At 43.1% G+C, this 25,821-nt stretch overlaps 1 protein-coding gene across 1 annotated transcript; it reads right to left on the bottom strand.

Annotated features, from left to right (window-relative positions):
• Positions 1 to 209: 209 nt before the first annotated feature.
• LOC134215538 (nuclear transcription factor Y subunit gamma) lies at positions 210 to 23,813 on the bottom strand. Its single transcript, XM_062694704.1, has 4 exons — positions 23,486 to 23,813; positions 1,103 to 1,684; positions 863 to 1,042; positions 210 to 796 (listed from the first exon to the last, which is right to left on the bottom strand). Exons 2-4 carry the CDS (start codon positions 1,682 to 1,684, stop codon positions 422 to 424), a joined length of 1,137 nt encoding a protein of 378 aa, XP_062550688.1. The 5' UTR covers positions 23,486 to 23,813; the 3' UTR covers positions 210 to 421.
• Positions 23,814 to 25,821: the final 2,008 nt, after the last annotated feature.

Raw genomic sequence — 25,821 nt, 5'->3', positions numbered from 1 at the left:
CATACACTCAAATCTGGTTTAGGTCCTAGGCGGAGGTGAAGTCATTGATCTTTAAAGGGGTTTCTCCGTTTCATGTGCGCTGTGAGCCTGGGAGGAAGAAACACCATCGTCTTTTCTGTTGGAATATTTGGTAATGTGCGAAACTCCACCAATTTTGCACGGGCTGTGATATCCACATAGAATTGATAAAATTTCAGTAAGCTACGATATCATTTGTAGTAATCGTGCGATCATCTTATTGCGAATAGTTTTGTATGGCCTTCGAGCGCACGTTTATGGTATAAAAGTTATTTACATTGATAACAGAAGAACAACTGTTTTACTTACATCGAGGGTTGTTTGTACAGCGAAGCTTGAAGATTCAATCGTCAAACGGAGTTCCGGGTTCACGCACCACGCTTTCTAATAGATCCCATCTTTATCACTCGTTTGGAGGTGGCTGATGCTGCTGGTGGTGGTGTTGCTGTTGTTGGAGCTGTTGTATATGCACTTGGTGTTGCTGTTGATGGTGATGAGGATGTTGCTGTTGATGCATCACTGTTGGCTGTTGAATTATGTGCGTCTGCTGGGGGTGCTGTTGCTGATGTTGTTGCTGTTGAAGCTGCTGCAACTGAGCAGCATTCAGAAATACCCCAGCCGGTGCAGCTTGAATGATGGTGGGTGTGGTCTGCATCTGCGGGGCTTGGATGATAATGGGCTGCTGAGCAACAGTAGGGGCTGTCGTAGCAACGTTTGTGGCACTCTGTAGCTGCATTTGGGAGCGGATGAAATTGAGCTGGGTTTGCGTCAGGGGAATCTGTTTTGGGGGTAGAGTATTTTATAGAAAAAGAACAGTGGAAAAGAAACTAGGCCAGCTACTAACAGGGATGTGTGTCACTTCTCCACTCGGGGTCAGAACCTGTTGCACCAGTTGGAATGGTTGTCCTGTGGTAGCCATTTGCGTTGGTGCCATTGCATTAGCCGTCGTCGTTTGCATGGTAGCTGTCCCTGACGTTGGATTTGTGATGATTATATTTGGCGTAGGTGTTGCAATTGTGGCAATCTGCAAAGGGAAAATGTTTTAGCATGGGATTTGAACATTTTATATAAGTAAAAATTTTACCGGTGGTGCTTGTACAACAGGCTGTGCAATCTGCTGCGAAACAACAGCTGGAGCCGCTTGAACCTGTACAATGTTGGTCCCACTAGTGCTAGGCCCAGCGCTGTTCGCCGCAGACCCACTACTGCTTTGCAGTGCTTGTTGATGTTGCTGTGCCAGCTGTAGATAGTATTGAACATCATCCGTCGACGGCTTCGTCTCGTAGTCCCTCCGCACTGGTTTGATATCCTCCCGTGGAACAATGTCGATCAGGAAATCGAACTGGTCGTACTTGGCAATGGCCATAGCGATGTCACTGCGTTGCAAGGTGCGCCGTTTGTTGTCTTCGGTATGTAACCACGCCCGCAGAGTCAATTCCTGGATGAACATTTCGGCTGCTTTGGCGAACAGGAGCGGAGCTTCGGCGGAGATCATTTTGACGTCTTCGTCTAGCTTCATGATCTTTTTGATACGTGCCAGCGGGAGTACCTGGTTGCCCGGTTCGACATGTTTTATCCGTTTTACGTCTTCCATCACTTGTGGCCAAAAGTCATCGATAGCACGATGGGCTTCAGATGATTTATCTCCCGCGCTTTGATCGGTCATCTGAAAAATGGTCGTGAAGATGTTACGATTGTACATTAGCTGTGGGTGGTTTTTAGAAGTTTGCCAGGATACTTATGCGGAAGTTGTACAACAACGTTACTCCAGAGTTTCAGAAATAACTTCAAGTTTGTCAAAGCAATTAATAAATTATCACTAAAAGCAAGTAATTTTCATGTTAATATTCCTCTCGATACTAAAAGTGATATTGATAATGCTCTCATATCTTAGACAAATTAAATTGTGGAAGCAATTCTTAAATGTTAAATTAAATTGAACTCCAATCGTATTGACGACGATCTTCAGCTACTGATCCGTCTTAAAAATGTGAGGCGAAGGCAATACCAAAGAATTCGCGATCCCGTCGCTATTCTGAGAAATACCAACCCATAATTTTAACACATCATATAGGCATCTTTGCCGTGGAATTCGGTCCTTCCATAATTTTGGAACGCTAGCAAACCTAGCGGTTGTAGTCAAGCTTTAATGAACAACGCCTATTGGACAGCGCATCAGCGCATGCTTTTCTGTTTCTTTCTTCCGCCTTGGATATACGGGAGGGCCGTTCGTCTATTGTTGATTAGCATTAGCATTAGCATTAAGCATTTCGCACAAATTCGTAGGTGGTACAAGCCAAGACTATTGTATGAGAGTAGCATCACTTTCATCCGTCACCACAGATATAGATTTGGGACTAATCACTATCTCTTAGATGGAAGCAATGCGCTCTCCAATAGTCGAGATCTGTCCTGGCCACGTCCTTGCGAATGCTGAGGAAGGGGAAGGATGGTTAGTTGTACACCTACTTAAGAAAGATGCAGAGAACTCTACGACCTCTCATAGGTGCCACGGGAGGTTTTGGGATTGTGTGGGAAGGTTATAACAGTAGGAATCGTTTTGGTAGAACGTGACACACAGAAAGAACTAAGATAGAAATACAAAGTAGGAAAGGGACGAGCCTGGAATTGAACCCACGACCTCCTGCTTATAAGGCAGAAGCGGTAGCCAGTAGACCACCGAGCTCGTCTGGCCGTTCGTCTATTGTTGATACACAAAAAGTCTACTTTGAAATTTGCAGTTTGTTCTATGATGCCTGTTTTGTTATTTTTGTCTAGCTCTAGGCTGGCCAGATCATTTCGGTAAAAAATGGGACAAACGCACTTGTCAAACGTGACATGACATGTCAACGTGACCATGTGACTAAACTCAAAAGTTGTGGAAAATTTGAAATTTTCTTTTTCCATGTAAAAATAGGGGAATTTTTTTTAGAGTAGGGGAAGGAGGGGCAATATGCCCTAGCTAAGCAAAGACTGCTTTAATGTCTTAGCTGTAACGATTTTCATGGGTATTTTTACCTCATGCAACAGTTAAACAATATAGCTATCTGATGCCATCTAAAAATTGTAGAAAATCTTAATCATATTGATAATATTCACATTTAAAAAAGTGGTGATATTTCGCTGCCGGAAAACTCACGAGCAGTATTGGAATTTCTCATTTTCAATTAGAGATGTCACACGATGTTTACATATCTGCTCCTTTCAATATCTATAGAAACGCGAAGGATGAATGGCATGCTACAAAAATCTCAAAAAATATTTGTTCCGTGAAAGGGCATGAAAGTGTACAATATCTGCTTTACTTTTGTGTTCATTACCACTTTCAACTCGGTGAATTAAAGAGTTATGATTATTTATCGACTGGTCACTATTCTTCGCATGTATCTATTAAAATAACTTAGAAATTAAATTTTTTAAATAAAGTACAACACCCTTTCATGACTGTCTTTCATGCGAAATTGATCCACAGACAAACAGACATAACACTCATCAAATTTCCATCGTTTACTGATTTACTGATCAATTCAAATAATCATTAGTTGGCCAATCGATCACTCGTGGCGCGCACATCGGTTTTGCTCTAGTTTGACGTTTGCTCACTACCGCCATCTGGTTCGTGATTTGCCCAACTAACTGAAATCAACAGATGTCGTTAGTGTTTAAACGACGATGAATTTGATGAGTGGATGTTCAAACTGTTATGTCTGTTTGTCTGTGATTGATCAAAGAACCCACGATTCTTTCATTTGGTCGCGTGATATAGAAAAGACGTTTTCTCTCTGTCTTATGACGATCACGACATTTTCCAGTACTGCTCATGAGGCCTTCTAACTGGCAGCTATTAGGGAACAACGCACCACGCGTCTGCGAATCAGCATTCTGGTATGGACAGTGCGTGGAGACGCGTAGTACATTGTAGGTTAGTTGCCTTAGGGCGTTTTGCCTCGCCGAAATGTTAGATGTTTCATCAAAATGTGGAAAATTTCGGTTTTTCCAACCTTCCTATCTGTTATTTTGACATTTTTTCGCTTAACCTACATAATTTTAGGTCCAGCTTCGTTACGACCATGCTAAATACGGTAAATATGAGGGAATACCAAAAGGCGTTTTTCCCAGGGGGAGGCGTTTTTGGGCATCTTCCTCTACCACTATAGCCTTTTATTGTACTAAGTTAGTTCAAGACAAAATTTTCAAAACGACTTATCTGCTTTTGTAAACAAAGATTCAAACGACGATTTGATAAATCTGAAAGCTCTCCCACGCAAACCAACACCACCAATAGGCAGCTGAAGGCTTCCGCTACCTGTTGATGGGGTTGGTTTGCGTGAGAGCTATCAGATTCGTCAAAAGATCGTTTGAATCATCGTTTACAAAGCAGATAAGTCGTTTTGAAAATTTTGTCTTGAGTTGTAGAAAAATACTTTACAAATATTTCACTCTTCAAAGGGGTTCGGACAAATACCCGAAGGAATAAAAAATTACGCATTTCTTCTATATTAAAAAAAAAAGTGGAATATTGAAATTTTGTTTTAATCCCCTCTTAAACATGCATTAAGGATTTTATTACATTTCTGAACAATTGAAAATAACAAAAAAAAATTGTCAAAGTACCCTGCCTAAAGCCGGTCTGGGCATTAGAGAGATAAGAAAAATTATAAAAAATATATGTCAAAAGACAAATGTGAAAACAGCAATAGGGATTATTGACTTCCCATGTTAAAACCCTTTTCCATGAATATGAGTGAGGTTCAATCTGCGAATAATAATAACAATAATTTCAACAAGGAAAGAACATTATAATTTTGATTATTTCCATGGGGACCCTCCTTAGCCGTGTGGTAAAACGTGCGGCTTCAAAGCAAGACCATGCTGAGGGTGACTGGGTTCGATTCCGGTGCCGGTCTAGGCAATTTTCGGAATGGAAATTGTCGCGACTTCTCTAGGCATAAAAGTATCATCGTGATAGCCTCATGATGTACGAATGCAAATATAGTAACTTGTCTTACAAACCTCGTAGTTAATAACTGTGGAAGTGCTTAATGAAAACTAATCTGCGAGGTGGCTCTGTTCCAGTGTGGGGATGTAATGCCAATAAGAAGAAGAAGAAGAATATTTCCTTGAATATGTTTGGTGCATGTGAACAAATGTCAAATCTAATCAATTCACAGTCCTTTTTGATCGAAATTGATTTAAATGACGCTAAAAGTAGCCTCACACCTCGGGAATCTTGTCCATTGATTTTGTTCCCATGTGCTTCCAAAAAGGCGGGACTCATGCAATTTCGTCGCGAAAAGTAAAACAAATCCTGGCTAATTTATAGGCTGGTTTACAGCTCGGACTCTCGGAGATTTCCGCCGTATTGTATTTTAAATCGGGCCAAAATTCTAATTTTCTACAACAGGGTCCCATGAATCCCGCCTACACATATGGAAGGGGCTGCGAAATGGTGAGTTGACATCCGGGAAGGGGCGCCTAACATAGCTCTGGTCCTCACAAGTTCCAATACTCACGCTTCCACGGGTATTCCGATGACAATTGATCGCCAGCAAAGGGTTGCGTACTTAGCTGGTAGTGCAGCCTGGACACTGTTGTCCTTCTGACATCAGCTAGAGTGACAGGGTGCGTCACTAGCCTAGTCCTTGTGTTGAAACCAGCTGGCTCACCGGATGGGAAGGATTCACAGAGTCGTTTGAGCAGCATCTTTCCAATCTCATTCAGTTCCTTGGTGAGGCTAATGGGCACGTGGAACACAATGGTAAAACAACACTTGCTTTAGGAGTTTGCACGAGAACGACAATTACAATTATTTGCTTTCTCTCTGTTCTTGCCTTTATCTGTACAGGATTCCAAATATATGAACGATGATGTATAGCGCAGTGGCATTTTACACTACAATCCACTTTCGAAATAAGCCTTAACGTTCAGATTATGGGAAAATCAAGAAAAAGACGATCATTCCGGTTTTCACAGAGAATAAAGTATACATATTGTGTTTATTATAGTCTCGGGTAACTCAAGAATTCTCGAATTTCCCCGCGTGTGACGACCGTGTAATTCAAACGTGAGGTATGATAATTCACACTTTATTCGAAACCCGTAGAGGTAGAGTAGTACAAATTATGCACAATATGCCTATATTCCATAGAAAGCAAGAATTTAAAATAACAAGAAAAAACATTTCGTTACGATAAGAAACAAAATTCCGTTAGAAGAGACTAATATTGAATTAACACAAAAATGAGAAGTATTCAAACACACTGGTAGTTCGAAAAAAAAGGGTGGAAAATCGGGGGTCGCTCATAAAGAGGTTCTTGATTGTTCTATTTTATGCCTGAAATGGAAAGAAATGTAGGTAATTATAAGTCATTAGGCTAAAATCAAATCCAAACGGGAATCCGTGTTTTCGTTCGTGTGGTTGTTTGTTGTTCTCTAATTTTTTTTCTTATCCATGGCAAACTAGATGAGTTCCAATGTTTTCTACCTCTTGAACGTCAAACGGTATGGCACTCACGCCGCCATTACCGCGCGCAAAATACTGGATTGGCAAAATCTACTATAATAAAGATATTTTCTAAATTATACAATACAACTGTTTTGCAAAGGACACCAACCGTACTATATCTTCTAATTCTTTACGAATATTGCTTCTACGTACTACTGCCCGTACTAATAGCTTTTAAGGAACACTAACCGTACTTCTACAAAAAGAAACAACACATAAATTAATCAGTTAACACTTTTAATATTTAAATTGAATACTTTTTAATTAATTTCGCTAATCACGACGCGCACTACTATTTCGTCCGTTGGTTGAGACAGAAAAGAGCTTTCTTAGCCATGGCCGAGTATTTATAAGATTTTAACTTTATTTTCGGATTGGCTTTCAGTCACGGGTAATAGCGTTGACAGTTTTACTTCATCGCCGACGTTTCGATCCGAGGATGGGATCTTCTGCAGTGCTCGATGGCAGACAATTTGTTAATTACCGCTACTTTTTTACGGAGATTCATCCTGTTTGGTTTCATAGAAAATGCTGCTGGCCTCACTGACAAAAAAAATAAAGATCACTTTTCAATTGTTCACTGTTGTTTTGTCACACACTATAGTGGGTGTTTTGCAGCCGGAGGATGGGCGATGGGCGATAATATCAACAATAACATAGTACCCATTAATGGGTAAAGTCATCTAACCGTGTATGTGTCGCGCTTGACATCATTCTGACATGCTATTGTTTTGACAGAGCATTCACACCACTGCAAATGAGTGTTGTCACGAAAGGAAAGAATGAGAGTCATGATGCTGTCAGTTTATTTCATTAGGGTGGGACATGAATTTGGACTTGCGGTAGAGCCAGCAAGATACATTTGGAACCGAACGGTTACAGTGTTGGGTAGGACTTTAAACAAATTTTACCCGACTGATCGAGCGTCTGTTCACCAAGGAGGTGCAATTCCAACAGCATCTGTTCTGGCATCCAGCGGGTGAGTATGAAATGCTATTCCCCGGAAGCTATACATAAGATGGCAGCTCCATCCCGGTGGATAGGGAACCTTGGGCCAACAACCTACTGTTCCCGAAACATCAATTTGTTCGAGAATCCGATAATGAAAGAATACGGACTGATTTTACGGCGACGACTCTTAGCCCGAAACAACGGACACGAATAGGAACATGCAACGTTCCAACCCTAGCCCAGCAGTGTAAATTGGCACAACTTGCCAATGAGGCACGCCGCATGAAGCTTGAGATCCTGGGACTGAGTGAAGTCCGTTGGCCAAACTTTGGAGAGCACAGAACGCCGTCGGGACAAGTTCTGCTATACTCTGGTTTACGAGGTGAACACACTCCTCGGCATCGTGGAGTTGGCTTCATAACTAAGCGTCCAGTCACATTCTGCGCTTATGAAGTGGGAACCTAGAAGTGAAAGGATAATCGTTGCCAGATTTAGAACACGGGTCCGAAATTTTACTATAATCCAAGGTTATGCGCCAACCGATGCTGCCGATCTGCAAGACAAAGAGAACTTCTACAGTCAACTCAATGCCGTCGTAGATAGAATTCCGAAGGGTGATATCAAGATCTGTTTGGGCGACTTCAATGCGAAGATCGGATCCGTCAACTCGAACCATGAGCGCATTATGGGACGCCATGGTCTCGGAGAAATGAGCGAAAACGGAGAGCTGTTCGCAGAATTTTGTGGTAATAACGACATGGTGATCGGGGGATCGCTCTTCCCTCATCGACCGGTTCACAAGGTCACGTGGGTCTCCCGTGACGGCTTTACAGAAAATCAAATCGACCACATCTGCATCAGCCGAAAATGGAAACGGAGCCTTCTTGATGTACGGAATAAACGTAGTGCCGATATCGCGTCTGATCATCACCTCCTCATCGGCGAAATACGTCTGCGCATTGCGCGGATTCGTCGGCAGGAGGAAAAAGTTGGACGACGGTCCAACACATGACGACTGGAAGATGCCAGGGTGAAACGGTCCTTCGTTGAAGAACTGGAGACGCGTGCTGCAGATATTCCGGAAGGTGGCAGCGTGGAAGACCAATGGACCGCCATCAAGAATGCCTTCATCGCCACCAGCGAGAACAATCTGGGCGAACTACGCACCCAGAGAAAACAACGGATCACCGATGAGACCTGGAGAAAGATAGAGGAGCGAAGAGAAGCCAAAGCCGCGATAGAGCGATCGAAAACCAGGGGAGCCAAAGTCTTAGCCCGTCAACGATACGCGGCTCTTGAGAAGGAAGTAAAACGCTCATGTCGACGGGACAAGCGAGCGTGGGCAGACTCTCTGGCCGACGAAGGAGAGAGAGCCGCCGCAACCGGGGACATTCGCCTCCTCTACGATATCTCACGACGCTTAAGCGGGGTGAAGATAAATGCAACGATGCCTGTGAAAGACGCGAATGATCAGTTATTGACCGACCCAACTGACCAGCTGAAACGCTGGTTCGAGCACTTCGAACAACTTTTTCAAGTGCCAGCCAGGCCATCACCACCTCGGCATGATCTGCCTAGGATCCGACGTATAACACGCGTCAATACCGAAGCTCCATCACTGCTAGAGATTCAAACAGCCATCCAAAGCATGAAATCGAATAAAGCCCCAGGGGTCGACCGCATATCAGCCGAGATGCTCAAAGCTGACCCCATGGCATCCGCTCAACTACTGCATCGTTTATTTCGTAATATCTGGGACACCGCAATTTTCCCGGTCGACTGGATGCAAGGTATCTTAGTGAAGGTGCCCAAAAAGGGTGACCTGACTGTATGCGATAACTGGCGAGGCATTATGTTGCTGTGTACCGTTCTCAAAGTTCTGTGCAAAATTATCCTAGCCCGGATTCAGGAGAAGATCGATGCGACTCTCCGGCGACAGCAAGCCGGATTCCGTGCCGGAAGATCCTGTGTGGACCATATTGTCACGCTCCGCATAATTCTGGAGCAGGTCAACGAATTCCAAGAGTCCCTTTACTTGGTATTCATTGACTACGAAAAATCTTTCGACCGTCGCAATCACGAGAATATGTGGGGCGCCCTGAGACGCAAGGGGGTTCCTGAGAAAATCATCGGCCTCATCGAGGCACAGTACGAGGCCTTCTCGTGTAGAGTGCTGCACAATGGGGTCTTGTCCGACCCTATCCGGGTCGTAGCTGGTGTGAGGCAAGGATGTATTCTATCACCGTTACTGTTCCTCATCGTAATCGACGAGATCCTGGTAGATGCGATTGACCGTGAACCAAACCGCGGGCTGTTATGGCAGCCTATAACCATGGAGCACCTAAATGACTTCGAATTGGCGGATGATGTTGCACTCCTCGCGCAACGGCGCTCTGATATGCAGAGTAAGCTCAACGACCTTGCCGAGCGCTCCTCTTCGGCAGGTTTAGTCATCAACGTCAACAAAACCAAATCGTTGGATGTAAACACGGTGACTCCTTCCAGCTTCACAGTAGCCGGGCAATCAGTGGAGAATGTTGAAAGCTTCCAATATCTTGGTAGCCAAATGGCGTCAGACGGCGGTACCAAGATTGACATAGGCGCACGGATCAAGAAAGCAAGGGCTGCCTTTGCGAGTTTAAGAAATATCTGGAAAAACAGGCAGATAAGTGAACGCACCAAAATACGAATTTTCAACTCTAACGTGAAATCTGTGCTGTTATACGCTAGCGAAACATGGTGTGTATCAGTGGAGAACACTCAACGGCTGCAGGTGTTCATTAACAGATGCCTGCGGTATATAATTCGGGCCTGGTGGCCTCACAACTGGATCTCAAACAACGAACTCCATCGTCGTTGTCACCAGAGGCCGATAGCAACAGAAATTCGGGATCGGAAGTGGGGCTGGGTCGGCCACACTCTATGTAGGGGCGGAAACGAAATCTGTTAACAAGCATTAGACTGGAACCCAGCGGGACATCGCAGCAGAGGCAGTACAGGCTTTACAGTAGATGATTTCGAGATATTCAGAATTATTCAGAAAGGCTTTGAATGATTCTTAATGTTTTAAAAAGAATCAAGCATTTGAAAAATATGTGGTGAAGCAGATTTGAGAATTACCTACTTCGCAAAATTAAAAAAATCGAAGATGAACTTAATATTGGAAATCAGAATGCTTGTTCCTGATCTTCAGGATATACTGACCTAGCAAGTTACCGGTTCCGTTCAATCCACTGATGAAATTGCAGGGCTGTTACAAACTAGTCGAATTCCAATCCGCGAAATTCGCGACTGGCAAATTGAAATCCGCGACTGTAGAAACAAATCCGCGACAAACAAAAATATAGTTTCTTACTTCAAAACACGTTTCATAAATGCGAAATTTCAATATTTTTGCTTCCAATCTATTGGCATATTCGTTGATATAAAAGAAAATGAAAGAACATTCGCTAATTTTTGTAATACCCAAAACTGCATAGTTAACGCTTCAACCATATAACGAGCCACAGAAAATATATGTGCAGTGTTGAACTATGCCCGAAAGAAATTCAAGTTTTAATGTTTCCGGGAAACCCTCCATTCTAGTCGATGTTGTATAGATGCATTTAGTTATAAGATGGCAGTCTGTTGTCATAGGTAAATGCCAGTTAGATCAAGGGTTATATTTGAATTATACTTTTCAGTACGCTATATAGTTTTTTTTTTCTAATCTCTACCATGGTTTTACAAGGGCATGGACGCATCAATAATTCGTCAGGCTATTTATTGATCAGTCATTGGATTTTGTACTTCCATCCAAGGATGTTAACGATCATTCAATAATTTGCGTTCGATCATTTAGTAGTTTGTCAATAACACAGTTCAGAAGCTGAATTTCAAAATATGTTCTATGGTGGACTTCTAGTGCGAAGGTTTTTCTACAACTCTGCCTAATGGTTCGTAGTTTGAATTCCACTAGTAACGGAGTTATAGCTATAGTTTCAGTAACTTAGACTAAATGATAACAAAATTCCAATCATTTAGTTTAATTTACTGCAACTAGCGCTCTAGCTCCGTTAGTAGTTGAATTCTAATAACGAACCATTAGACAAAGTTGTAGAAAAACCTTCGCACTAGAAGTCCACCAAACAACATGATTTGAAATTCAGCTTCTGGAATGTGTTATTGACAAACTACTAAATGATCGAACGCAAATTACTGAATGATCGTTAACATCCTTGCGTTCCATCAATCCGCCTGTTAGGAAATCATAAGACCAATTTTTTCAAAAGCAAGCGACACAGCTCAGCAGAGGCCCGAACAAAGCTTGATGAATCTGATTTAAAAGCACTCAGGCGTAATGATGCCAGAGGCGGACAGGAACGGTTCTAAGACCTACGAATTTTTAAAAACTTGGATTAATGTTCACGATTTGAAAAATTATGTCATTACTACTACGTATGAGGTAATGGATGGGAATTGCTAAACTTATATAACATGGCAGACTCGACACGTTGTTCATTTGCCAGAAGAGCATCAATCGAAGATAACATGCACTACAGGTACCAAAAAAAAACCGTAGGTGGGCTTAATGGTAGGTCGCGTACACGATGGTGTTTTGCAATTGAAGTAGATCTGAGGGTACTAAACTTCAGTGCACCTTTTAGCAGTTGGCCCAGGATTAACTGAGTACGTAAGAGTTAATGAATCTATATCGGAGTGAAGCTAGTAAGCGGAAATAGTTAGATTCTGCCCCCACATGTGCAAACTAGCTCGTAAGTGAGTAATCTCCCAATCGAAGGAGGGACTTGCCAGGATCTAGTGATTAGCCATCTATAGTAGACCTCTTCATGTTTTCAAAAAGTATCAAAAATTCAACCGGTCATCCCCAAAACACAATTCTTATGTTAATATAAGCCTCCTGTCAAATTTTCAGCTAATTCGGATAAAACTTCGAGGTGGCTCAAGTTGATTTAGTGTTTTTGGGCTATTTTCAATTTTGAAATAAATCTAAGAAGAGATATAAACGCCGAAGATCATCGCAACAACCTCTATATGGAAGCTTTTGGTGTGCTCTACAAGTCTCGTGAATATTACGATTCGTTCCGTTCATGTTTTGGCCATGTTAACCCGTTTCGGTCTGACCTAGAAATCAAAATTGAAATAACCCGTGTAGGCTCATTTTTCGTCCGATTGCCATGAAATTTTCAGGGAAGAAGCGTCATCATGTCTATTTTTTGGTACATGACTTGATTTGACCATGGTGCCAATCCGGCCGGATTTATTAAGGGGGGGTCCTGGGTCAGATGCAGTCAAAAACGGGCCATTTTTTTAAAACCATTGATAAATGAACGAAAGTGACCAGAATGCTGATGCAAACGTGGTCAATCATCATTGACCAGCATCAGAAGTTAGTTTTGATACATTTGAATCACCAGGACATGGTTCCGGATGTTCCGGGAACCTGGTTCCCTGGGGTATCCCTGGGGTGGTGGACACTTTTCAAGTGAACACAACCCAGTCTTGCGACATATCAAACTTCATGGTTTTGGAAGAGAATCCTAATAGATGAGTTTTTGGGAGGTTTTGGACACATTGGCCACGTTCGGAAGTGTTCCCGGGAACCTGGTTCCCTCAAGGAAGTGGACAAATTTCGATTAGCACCGAAACCCATCTTGCGACATATCAAACTCCATGATTTTGAAATATAAGCTCAATAGATGAGTTTTTGAGAGGTTTTGGACACAGTGGCCATGTTCGGAAGTGTTCCCGGGAGCCTGGTTCCCTCAGGGAAGCGGAAAAATTTCGATTAGCACCGAAACCCATCTTGCGACATATCAAACTCCATGATTTTGAAAGAAACGCACAACACATAATTTTTTGAGAGGTTTTGGACACATTGGCTTCGTCCGTAAGTGTTCCCGGGATCTTAGTTCCCTCAAGAAAGTGGACAAATCTCGATTAGCACCGGAACCTATCTTGCGACATATCAAACTCCTTGATTTTGAAAAACAAGCACAATACATGATTTTTTGAGAGATTTAGGACACGTTGATCACGTCCGAAAGTGTTCCCAGGAGCCTGGTTCCCTCAGGGAAGCGGACAAATTTTGATTAGCACCGAAACCCATTTTGTGCCATATCAAACTCCATGATTTTGAAATACAAGCTCAATAGATGAGTTTTTGAGAGGTTTTGGACACATTGGCCACATCCGGAAGTGTTCCCGGGAGCCTGATTCCATCAGGGGACCGGACAAATTTCGATTGGCACTGAAACCCATTTTGGGGCATGTCCAACTCCATGATTTTGAAAGACAAGCACAATACATGAATTATTGAGAGATTTTGAACACACTGGCCACGTCCGGGAGTGTTACCGGCAGCCTGGTTCTCTCAGCGAAGCGGTCAAATTTCGATTGGCTACAAAACCTATATTACGACATATCAAACTTCATTATTTTGCTTGACTTTCAAAATCATGGAGTTTGTTACGTCACAAGATGAGTTTCGGTACCAATCTAGATTTGTTTACTTCCATGAGAGAACCAGGTTCCCAAGAACACTTCCGGTCGTGGCCAATGTGTCCAAAATCTCAAAAAAAATTAATGTATTCAAGTTGTCTTTCAAAATCATGGAGTTTGATATGTCGCAAGATGGGTTTCGGTGCTAATCAAAATTTGTCCACTTCTCTGAAGGAACCAGGTTCCCGGGAACACTTCCGAACATGGGCAATGTGTCAACCTCTCAGAAACTCATTTATTGAGCTTGTCTTTCAAAGTCATGGAGTTTGGCATACCGCAAGATGGGTTCCGGCGCTAATCGAAATTTGTTCGCTTCCCAGAGGAAACCAGGCTCCCGGGAACACTTCCGGATGTGGCCAATGTGTCCAAAACCTCTCAAAAACTCATCTATTGAGCTTGCCTTTCAAAATCATGGAGTTTGATATGTCGCAAGATGGGTTTCGGTGCTAATCGAAATTTGTCCGTTTTCTTGAGGGAACCAGGCTCTCGGGAACGCTTATGGACGACTCAAAAAATCATGTGTTGTGCGTGTCTTTCAAAATCATGGAGTTTGATATATCGATAGATGGGTTTCGGTGCTAATCGAAATTTGCCCGCTTCCTTGAGGTAACCAGGCTCCCGGGAACACTTCCGAACGTGGCCACTGTGTCCAAAACCTCTCAAAAACTCATCTATTGAGCTTGTATTTCAAAATCATGGAGCTTGATATGTCGCAAACTCATCTATTGAGCTTGTCTTTCAAAATCATGGAGTTTGATATGTCGCAAGATGGGTTTCGGTGCTAATCGAAATTTGTCCACTTTCTTGAGGGAACCAGGTTCCCGGGAAGACTTCCGAACGTGGCCAATGTGTCCAAAACCTGCCAAAAACTCATCTATTGAGCTTGTCTTTCAAAATCATGGAGTTTGATATGTCGCAAGATGGGTTTCGGTGCTAATCGAAATTTGTCCACTTTCTTGAGGGAACCAGGTTCCCGGGAACACTTCCGAACGTGGCCAATGTGTCCAAAACCTGTCAAAAACTCATCTATTGAGCTTGTCTTTCAAAATCATGGAGTTTGATATGTCGCAAGATGGGTTTCGGTGCTAATCGAAATTTGTCCACTTCCATGTGGGAACCAGGATCCCGGGAACACTTCCGGATGTGGTTAATGTGTCCAAAACCTGTCAAAAACTCATCTATTGAGCTTGTCTTTCAAAATCATGGAGTTTGATATGTCGCAAGATGGGTTTCGGTGCTAATCGAAATTTGTCCGCTTCTCTGAGGGAACCAGGCTCCCGGGAACACTTCCGAACGTGGCCACTGTGTCCAAAACCTCTCAAAAACTCATCTATTGAGCTTGTATTTCAAAATCATGGAGTTTGATATGTCGCAAGATGGGTTTCGGTGCTAATCTAAATTTGTCCACTTCCTTGAGGGAACCAGGATCCCGGGAACACTTCCGGATGTGGCCAATGTGTCCAAAACCTCCCAAAAACTCATGTATTAGGATTTTCTTCCAAAATCATGAAGTTTGATATGTCGCAAGACTGGGTTGTGTTCACTTGAAAAGTGTCCACCACCCCAGGGATACCCCAGGGAACCAGGTTCCCGGTACATCCGGAACCATGTCCTGGTGATTCAAATGTATCAAAACTAACTTCTGATGCTGGTCAATGATGATTGACCACGTTTGCATCAGCATTCTGGTCACTTTCTTGACTGCATCTGACCCAGGACCCCCCCTTAATAAATCCGGCCGGATTGGCACCATGGTCAAATCAAGTCATGTACCAAAAAATAGACATGATGACGCTTCTTCCCTGAAAATTTCATGGCAATCGGACGAAAAATGAGCCTACACGGGTTATTTCAATTTTGATTTCTAGGTCAGACCGAAACGGGTTAAAGTGATTTTCAAGCTTTAAAGTGCATAAAAACACTCTTCCCCCTCAAGTCGTTGTTCTACAAATTTCTTGAATTTATGACAAATCATTGCTAATTTATTATATTTATTTTCCTCTTTTTTCCCTGGACATTTGAGTAATACAACTTATAATGTCCGATTTACCGTTAAATTTTTAAAAATCAGAAGCTGAACATTAATCATAAATTTGCACGTTGGGATTTCGTCAAACAAATTGTTCGAACAAAGAAGCTTTAATTTCACTTGTTACTACGACGCACTAAATGCTAAAAGCATACAGACATATGGTGAAATGAACCAAATTTGGAAGTCGTTTGTTGCAAACATCAAATATCATATGATTTGATTTAAGTTTTGTTCGAATAATATGTTTAAGGAAATACTAGCGTGCAAATTTATGACAAATGTTCAGCTTCTGATTTTTAGGAATTTAACGGTTAATCGAACATTAGCAATTATAATACTCACATGTCCAGGGAAAAAAGAGGAAAATAAATATAATAAATTAGCAATGATTTGTCGTAAATTCAAGAATTTTGTAGAACAACGACTTTAAGGGGGAAGAGTGTTTTTATGCAGTTTAAAGCTTGAAAATCACTTTAACATGGCCAAAACATGAACGGAACGAATCGAAGGAGGTTGTTGCGATGGTTTTCGGCGTTTATATCTCTTGTTAGATTTTTTCAAAATTGAAAATAGCCCAAAAAAACTAAATCGACTTGAGCCACCTCGAAATTTTATCCGAATTAGCTGAAAATTTAACAGGAGGCTTATTTTAGCGTGAGAATTGTAATTCTGGGCTGACCGGTTGAATTTTTGATACTTTTTGAAAACATGAAGAGGTCTAATCTATAGTGAGCATTACAACGTAGTATGTGCTATCCATCGTAGGAGTCCTCTGGAGTCTCAAGGCTCAAGTTCAGTCAGACAGTAAATGGAACAGGTAATAGAACAAAAACACATGGAACTGAAAAAAAAAATAGCCTATAAAAAGTTATTGGAATACATAATAAAACAAAGGGCGAATACTGAATGGTTTGAATGAGATGCCTGCAATAGTAGGGGTCATTAAGCATGGTACAAAAGTTGACGCAACTGATGGTCGGGCAATGAAAAAAACCTATCTATCGTTCAACCGACGATATTCGGATTTAAACATTGACATGCGATCTGATCTTTTCTCGCGAAAGGAATACTTCTGATTCCTTTCCAAAATAAATAATTTTTGGCATTTCAGTAATCTATAAATGCAATTCGACAGACTTTCTATGTGTCCACTTAAACCAACATCCATACGACTATTGAAAGGTTATTCGAATACCATGTGTATGGATCTTTGACGGATTGTTTATTTTCCAAACGCCCAAATAATCGACATGTTGAATTCATCTCAAAATTAAATTGAGGAAATCGCGATTTTCGCGAGAGTGTAGTTATAAATCCGCGATTTTCGCGACAATGTTTGACGGAACCGCGATTTTCGCGACTGGAAGGGTAAATCCGCGACAAATCCGCGAAATTTGCGAAAAACGCGAAAATCGCCCTGAAATTGGCTAAATTTTATCGCCTTTGGAATAAGTGGAAAAAAGTAATTGAAATAAAACTGTATGAAAAAATCTGCCGGAGAAACGCTTGTTGTCATTGGTAAAAACCTTAAGAAAAGTCGATCCATGTAAAATACATAACCGCATAGATATGTATTTGGTTTTAGATTCCTGCTTAAAATATTAAATTTGTTTGAATAATATTTTGGAGCTCTTTGGAAGAATCAATGAAAAAACGGAACAAATTGAGGATTTTTAAAATTAAGGCGGGACAGCACAATAAGGTCTAAAATAGTGGTTACCTCCAATACATTTTCCAAATCAATATCTCCCACATAACGTACATATTCACATATGAGTTTTCACAACATTGTAAAGGAATAATACCAAAAACTAATATGCCTAATACTTAAGCCATGACAAACTCAGTTATTAAATTGAATTTCAATACCAAATGCATAACCAATTATTATTCGTGGTATGCATGGTATGCCTCAAGTATTCTGCATATAAGTTTTTAGTATTTTACCTTTTTATGCAAGGCTAAATCACACCAATTTCTGTTATCGAGGTCGTCTCTCCTTCTCGGGAAAATACCAAAGGAATAATACTAAAAATTAATATGCACAATACTTGAGCCATAACATAGTCTGTTATTAATTTCTATTTTAATGCCAAATGCATAAGTAACCAATTAGTATTCCTTTGGTATTGAAATACCTAAGCATGTTATGCTTCAAGTATTCCGCATATAAGTTTTTGGTATTATTATGCAGAGCTCGAGGAGGACTTGCAAGCACTCGGAGTATTCGAGAGACGGGTGCTTAGGACCATCTTTGGCGGTGTGCAAGAAGACGGTGTGTGGCGGCGATGAATGAACCATGAGCTCGCCCAACTCTACGGCGAACCCAGTATCCAGAAGGTAGCTAAAGCCGGAAGGGTACGATGGGCAGGACATGTTGCAAGAATGCCGGACAGCAACCCTGCAAAGATGGTGTTCGCTTCCGATCCGGCAGGTACGAGACGGTATGGAGCGCAGCGAGCGAGATGGGCAGACCAAGTGCAAAACGACTTGGCGAGCGTGGGGCGTATCCGAGGATGGAGAGATGCGGCCTCGAACCGTGCATTGTGGCGTCAAATTGTTGATTCAGTGTTATCTGTTTAGATGTTAATTAAATAAATGAAATGAACGGGAGTGGGTGGGACAAGTAGGACATGTCCTACGCATGAAAATACCTGGGTAGGACAGGCGAAGCATTGTCCTACCCATGATTATGATAAGAACATTCATTTTTCATTTATTCAGACTAAGGCCGAAGTGGCCTGTGCGGTATATAAGAGTCTTCTCCATTCGGCTCGGTCCATGGCTACACGTCGCCAACCACACAGTCTACGGAGGGTCCGCAAGTCATCTTCCACCTGATCGATCCACCTTGCCCGCTGCGCACCTCGCCTTCTTGTACCCGTCGGATCGTTGTCGAGAACCATTTTCACCGGGTTATTGTCCGACATTCTGGCTACGTACCCGGCCCACCGCAGTCGTCCGATTTTCGCGGTGTGAACGATGGATGGTTCTCCCAGCAGCTGATGCAACTCGTGGTTCATTCGCCTCCTCCACGTACCGTCCGCCATCTGCACCCCACCATAGATGGTACGCAGCTCTTTCCTTTCGAAAACTCCGAGTGCGCGTTGGTCCTCCACGAGCATCGTCCAGGTCTCGTGTCCGTAGAGGACTACCGGTCTAATGAGCGTTTTGTAGATTGTCAGTTTGGTACGGCGGCGAACTCTGTTCGATCGGAGCGTCTTGCGGAGCCCAAAGTATGTACGATTTCCAGCCACAATGCGTCTCCGAATTTCTCTGCTGGTATCATTTTCGGCAGTCACCAAGCCCAAGTACACAAATTCTTCTACCACCTCGATTTCGTCACCACCGATGCAAACTCGAGGTAGGTGGCTCACATTGTCTTCTTTCGAACCCCTTTCTACCATGTACTTCGTCTTCGACGTATTGATGACTAGTCCGATCCGTTTAGCTTCCCTCTTCAGTCTGATGTAGGCTTCCTCCATCTTCTCCAAGTTACGTGTCATTATATCTATGTGGTCGGCGAAGCAAAATAGCTGGAAGGACTTATTGAAAATTGTACCACTCGTGTTAATCCCTGCCCTTCGTATTACCTCTTCCAAAGCGATGTTGAATAGCAGACACGAAATACCATCACCTTGCCGTAACCCTCTGCGGGTTTCGAAGGGATTCGAGAATGCCTCTGAAACTCGAACTACGCACATCACCCGTGTTCGTGCATTAGCTGCCATAGCTGGTCCCGATCGATTGTATCATATGCAGCTATGAAGTCGATGAATAGATGATGTGTGGGCACGTTGTATTCGCGGCATTTCTGCAGTACTTGGCGAATGGCGAACACCTGGTTCGTGATCGTTCGCCCATAAAACCCGCCTAGTACTGCCCCACGAACTCCCTTGCAATTGCTGCCAGTGCCTCACCACCGTGTTTGAATAGCTCTCCTGGTAGTTGGTCAACCCTAGGAACTTTGTTGTTCTTCAGCCGGCCAATCTCCTCCTGGATTTCCTGGAGATCCGGAGCCAGTAAAATTATGTCTTGCGCGTTCTCCCAGGTCCATCGCCATCCCGTCATCATTGTCTGCCACATTGCCATTCAGGCGTTCTTTGTAGTGCTGCCGCTACCTTTGGATCACCTCAAGCTCGTTTACAAGAAGGTTCTCGTTTATGTCCTTACACATATCGGGCTGTGGTACGTGGTCCTTACATGAACGGTTTAACTTCTCATAGAACTTTCGTGCGTTCTTAGTGCGGTACAGTTGCTCCGTCTCTTCGTATCGATCTTCCTGCAGGCGCTTTTTCCTCCGAAAATCGAGTTTTGTCTGTTCCGTGCCCGTTTGTATCGTGCCTTGTTCGAGGGCAGTGATGCAGCAATTTCGCCCATGCTGCATTCTTCTCCTCAACTAACTGCTCACATTCGCCTACATACCAGTCGTTTCTCTGATCCGGAGCCACCGTGCCTAGTGCAGCGGTTGCGGTGCTTCCAATGGCGGATCGAATATCCCTCCAGCCATCTTCAAAAGACGCTGCGCCTAGCTGCTCTTACGCTGGGAGTTCTACTGCCAGCTGCTGCGCGTAGTCTTGGGCTAGTCTACTCTCTTATAGCCGCCCAATATTTAGCCTCGGCGAACGACTCCGATGCGTGGTGCACATCGTCGAGAGTTTTGAGCGCAGACATACTGCAACGAGGTAGTGATCGGATTCAATATTCGCACTGCGGTAAGTGCGTACGTTCGTGATGTCGGAGAAGAATTTACCGTCGATTAGAACGTGGTCGACTTGGTTTTCCGTTACTTGATTAGATGATTTCCATGTGGCCTTGTGGATATTCTTGCGGGAAATAAGGTGCTTCGGACTACTATTCCGCGGGATGATGCAAAGTTTATGCATCGTTGGCCGTTGTCGTTCGATACGGTATGCAGACTATCCGGTCCGATGACCGGTCTATAGATTTCTTCCTCCCTACCTGAGCGTTCATGTCACCGATGACGATTTTGACGTCCCACAGTGAGCATCCATCGTATATCTGCTCCAGCTGTGCATAGAACGCTTATTTCTCGTCGTCGGGTCTCCCTTCGTGTAGGCTGCGCACGTTGATGATTTTATAGTTGAAGGCAATTAACCTCTCGTAAATAATCGATTCACACACTTTCGGTTCAATACCAAGTGCAGTAATTTTTCGATAATTTCTTACGTCACATTTGTTACCTTGTTTGTAAACAGGTAATATTGTAGAGCATTTCCAATGAGTGGGAAATTTTTGCGGTCGGAGTGATAGGTTCAATAGTATGCTCAGAAGGATAGCCAAGATGTCAGAACATTTTTTAATACTGCCGAAGGAATGATGCTTGGGCCAGCAGAGAAGGACGATTTGATTCTATTAATGGCCGATACAACCATTTGAGGCTCGATGCCAATGACGTTTTCAGGTGCATCTCTAATTGCGCTTACAATTTCGGCTTGAGACGGCGAGGCAACGGAGAATATAGCACATAGTAGGTTATCAAATTTCAAACAAAAACCAGTGCCTCTTCAAGGCCGTTATGTTGAATCAAACCTAAAAATAATTAGGTAATTAAATATACAAAATGTTAACAGTTAATCGGTCAAATCGGTCAAACACTTGAAATAAACAACTATTGCAAAAACATATCAATATGAAATAAAAATGAATTTTACTACTACTACCACGACCACCAAAAACCTTTTGCCACTGGAGATATATCAGCTCCCCTTCATACGGAAGTTTAGCAGAAGAAAGGTAGTGAGATTTTCATACCATTACAAATATTGCCCTCCGCTCGCTTTCAAATCGACTTATATAAAACATTTTTCATGCCAGCCGTATCCTAACTGAACGATCAAATTTTATTTTCCAAAATCCTAACTGCCAGAGGCATTTGAAATGTATTAATAATTGCTAAAACTGTACCATAGCAAATAAAGATGATAGTGTTTAGAAAACACGGAACACCTAGTCTAAGAAATGAATGCATGTATTAAATGCAAATATTAAATAACAAAAATAACAAAACATAAGTTTAAAAAAAAACAACAAAGGCAGTACATCTGGAGTTCACTGGAAGCCTCTCCACTCCGTCGTTCCTCTGTCTTCTACCACCCACACTTCCTTGAATCACCACCAAAAACTTCAACAGTTGTACGTGGTTGTACCAATGGTTCTGGCGCAAATGGAAGATTGAATACCTACATGGACTTCGAAAGATTACTCCTAGATACAAGGCAAGTCATCAGATTCATCCGGGTCTACTGGTAGCTATTGGCGACGAGTTCCAGCATTCTGTGCGCTGGCAGCTGGCGCCCGAGTAGTCACTTTACGAACCACCAAGAGCATTTTCGAGGGCCCTCCTTAGCTATGTGTTAAGAGGCGCGGCTACAAAGCAAGACCATATGCTGAGGGTGGCTGGGTTCGATACCCGGCCTGGTCTAGGAACATTTTCGGATTGGAATTGTCTCGACTTCCCTGCCCAAGCAACCAAAAGTACGGATAAGATGAAATGTTTTGGCTTAATTAGCTCGCATTTTAAGTAATTTTTATATAGCGGGAGCGCAGAAGTGGACTTTAAAGTTCCGTTAAGGGGCTTGGAACTCAATGTGCACCAATAGTGAGCTAATTGATTCAGTTAGGAACAAATTTAATTGAAATCTGAACTTTTGGTTGCTTGGGTGGGCATAAAAAGTATCATCGTGTTAGCCTCATGATATACGAATTACGAATGCAAAAATGGAAACTTGGCTTAGAAACCTCGGAGTTAATAATTGTGGAAGTGCTTAAAGAGCACTATCCTGCGAGGTGGCAATGTTCCAGTGGGGGATGTAATGACAATAAGCAGAAAAGAAAAGAGCATTATCAAGCGTTCCCAAAACAAAACTTGTGAACTGAGCATCGGATGAGCTTCACCGACTCGGAACCAATCATCATCGGCAATCAATCAATCGCATGGCATTTGCATCTCGTGCCGAGATTTCAATCACCCACTTGTCGCGACGGCCTATCACCAATCATTGACCATCGCACTGAACGACAATAACAACTAACAGACCTCCACCAATCATTAGTAGAGCGGCAGCGAATATTTGCACCAATCGTAGTAGCAGCGGCGCTGCTATTGGCTCCCTCGTTTCAAATTCGGTCGAATCGAAGTGTGCGACGACGGAGAAAAAGCTCATCACTACCACCGCCGCCGCGCTGTTGCGTCGCATTGGCAGCGAGTGAACGATGAGGCGCAGGGCCGACCGGAGGCAATCGTCGTCCCTGGCGATACGATGGCTGCCTGCCCGAGTGCGACTCTGCGCCTACCTGATGAGCGTTTTTCAGGAAGAAAAAAAGCACAAAATCCCCCTAACCACGCACCCGATTGGCCAATCAAGCTACCTCCGACCAACAGCAAATAGGCTTGCTGCGATTAATGAATAATGCAAATCCGAACGACGAAGCGCCACAGGTGCATGTGCACTTACCTTCTGCGAATGTCGCCAACTGCGCGTAATTTCACAATCTTCACCACAAAAATTTCAGCTTTTCAAAGCAAGCACCGGTTATCGCTTGATGCGTCACCAGAAATAAATTCAAATCACTCTCGAACTGCTTCACTTCCGTTAAAACAATCACCCTAATTACGCACCGAACGCACTGACTGCACTGGACACTACGCGTGGAGCACGCTCCAATCGTAAGGAGGTCGGAATTCTCTGGACTCTGATTGAGCAGATTGTTTTACCAATGGTAACAAAGCAGCCACAATTCGATTGGCCCAACAGTTTGACAGCAGCTTCGTCGTGTGCCATTCAGAGTGACCAATCGGAGAGTTTCTCACCAATTGTGAGTGAGGTGAGGTGAGCACAGCACGCACCGAGTGAACCATGCTTTGGTGAGAACGCAGTGGGACAATGCTCGGTGGTGCATGGTTTGCTGGATGGTATGTTGTCGTGTTTGCGAGGCGTTTATTCGGTAAACTGTGGGCTGGTGCTTTGATTGCTTCTAAGAATCTGGGTTCTGCGAATAGAGCCGCTTTTCTGCTCCTAAGCGAGTAGAGGGATATTTTGAAATCATTCCCATGAGCAAAATTATTTTGCAGTTACTAAGCTGTCAAACAATTCCCGCTCTACGAATTTGTTTTTCCATGCTGCATTAGGGTGCACAAATGCGCGAGACTCTACATAACTTGATTTACATACGTTCCTGCTCCAATCAGCTGTTGAATCTCGTGAAATTTCGTAACGAGTGCATTTTAATTGAATTCCTACTTATTTTTCACTCGAAATATAGTGTGAAAATAAATGTTATAAAGAATTCAAAAATCGATCTAAGTTTATTTTAATTTTTTTTTCAAGTAATTACAATACACAACAATTCACAAATAAAAACTGAAACAAACATAACCACAATCTTTAATGTTTGGCTCCGGTACAATAGAAAATTTTGGCTTCAGTTTGACAACCAAATCGATTCTATTCGCACCACACAGCTAAAAATTATTGGAATGAAAATTTTCCAAAAGAAATTGTGTACTTACATTTATTTATGCTTTTCTTTCAAGCGCATGGATGGATTTGTTGTCCTCGGGAAATGTTCTCGAGTTAGTTCGGGTTCCAGGAATCCTGTTTCCTTGTGCTGCAGTTGTTCTGTGGATTCCATTAGGGGCTGTTCATATACCTAGTGGACATGTTTTAATCAGTTTTCCCTCCTCCCCCAGCGTGGTCATTTGTTTATACAATTGGGTCCTAACATGAAGAACCAATATTCGGTTTTCTTTCGAGGAACGATGAAGTTAATCATCCTGAACACGTCAACATTTGACAGTTAATATATGGGCCTGACGTTTTGGGTTGATGATTCATTCAGCTAGATGTACGATTGTGTAATGAAGGCTCGGTGAGCACATTTCGGAGAGATGGGAGGGAGTCTATCATCGACATCCAGCCAGCAGTCCTTCGTTGACGGCAAGTATGGACTGGAGAGTTAGCGACTGGACAGTAGTACCGAGATCATTGATGCGGCTTAGCATCACACGAAGGGTGATAAGGGCTTGCGACGCTACAATGCCACGAAAACTAGAACCGAGAAACAATCGGCGTCCTGCTTACTGGTGGAACGGCAGGCTTAGTACGCTACGCGCTGCTTGCCTCAAAGCTCGGAGGCGGGCACAGAGAGCAAGGACGGAACTAGACAGAGAGGAACGCAAGGCGGTGTTCCGGGAAGTGTTGACTTTGCAGCTACTCAGGAAAGGGACGACGTGTCACTAGCGGTGATGGGCGAGACTCTTGAAGAAGTGGAGGTGTTGGTGACGGAGACGATAGCCATGATCGAGCGCTGGATGAACGGTGTTAAGCTGCAGATAGCTCACCACAAAACGGAGGTGCTATTCAGCACCTGCAAAGCGATCCAGCGGGTGGAGATCGTCGTCCGAGGCCATGCGATTGCTTCTAAGCGATCACCGAAGCACTTGGGAGTGATGATCGACGATCGGCTAAATTTCAACAGCCTCGTTGACTGCGCCTGTAAAAAGTCGGCGAAGGCAATGAACGCAATAGCAAGGATCATGCCAAACGTAGGCGGACCAAGAAGCAGCACGAGGCGACTGCTAGCTAGTGCCTCGTCATCGAGCATCAACCAAGCGGAACCGGGAAAAGCTGAAAAAAGTGTCGGAAGCATTATGCGTTATTGCTGGGATGCTACCCATCTGCATCACCCTGGAGGAAGACATCGAGTGTTATCAGCGAAGAGAAACCAGAAACGTAAGGAAGGAGGTGAGAATCCGTTGGATGGCGAAATGGCAACAAGAGTGGGACAGTAT

This window comes from Armigeres subalbatus, chromosome 1 (assembly GCF_024139115.2).
Source record: "Armigeres subalbatus isolate Guangzhou_Male chromosome 1, GZ_Asu_2, whole genome shotgun sequence".
NCBI classification, from domain to species: Eukaryota; Metazoa; Arthropoda; class Insecta; order Diptera; family Culicidae; genus Armigeres; species Armigeres subalbatus.
Note: the sequence above shows the minus strand (reverse complement) of the source record. Positions and strands in the feature narration are given on the sequence as shown.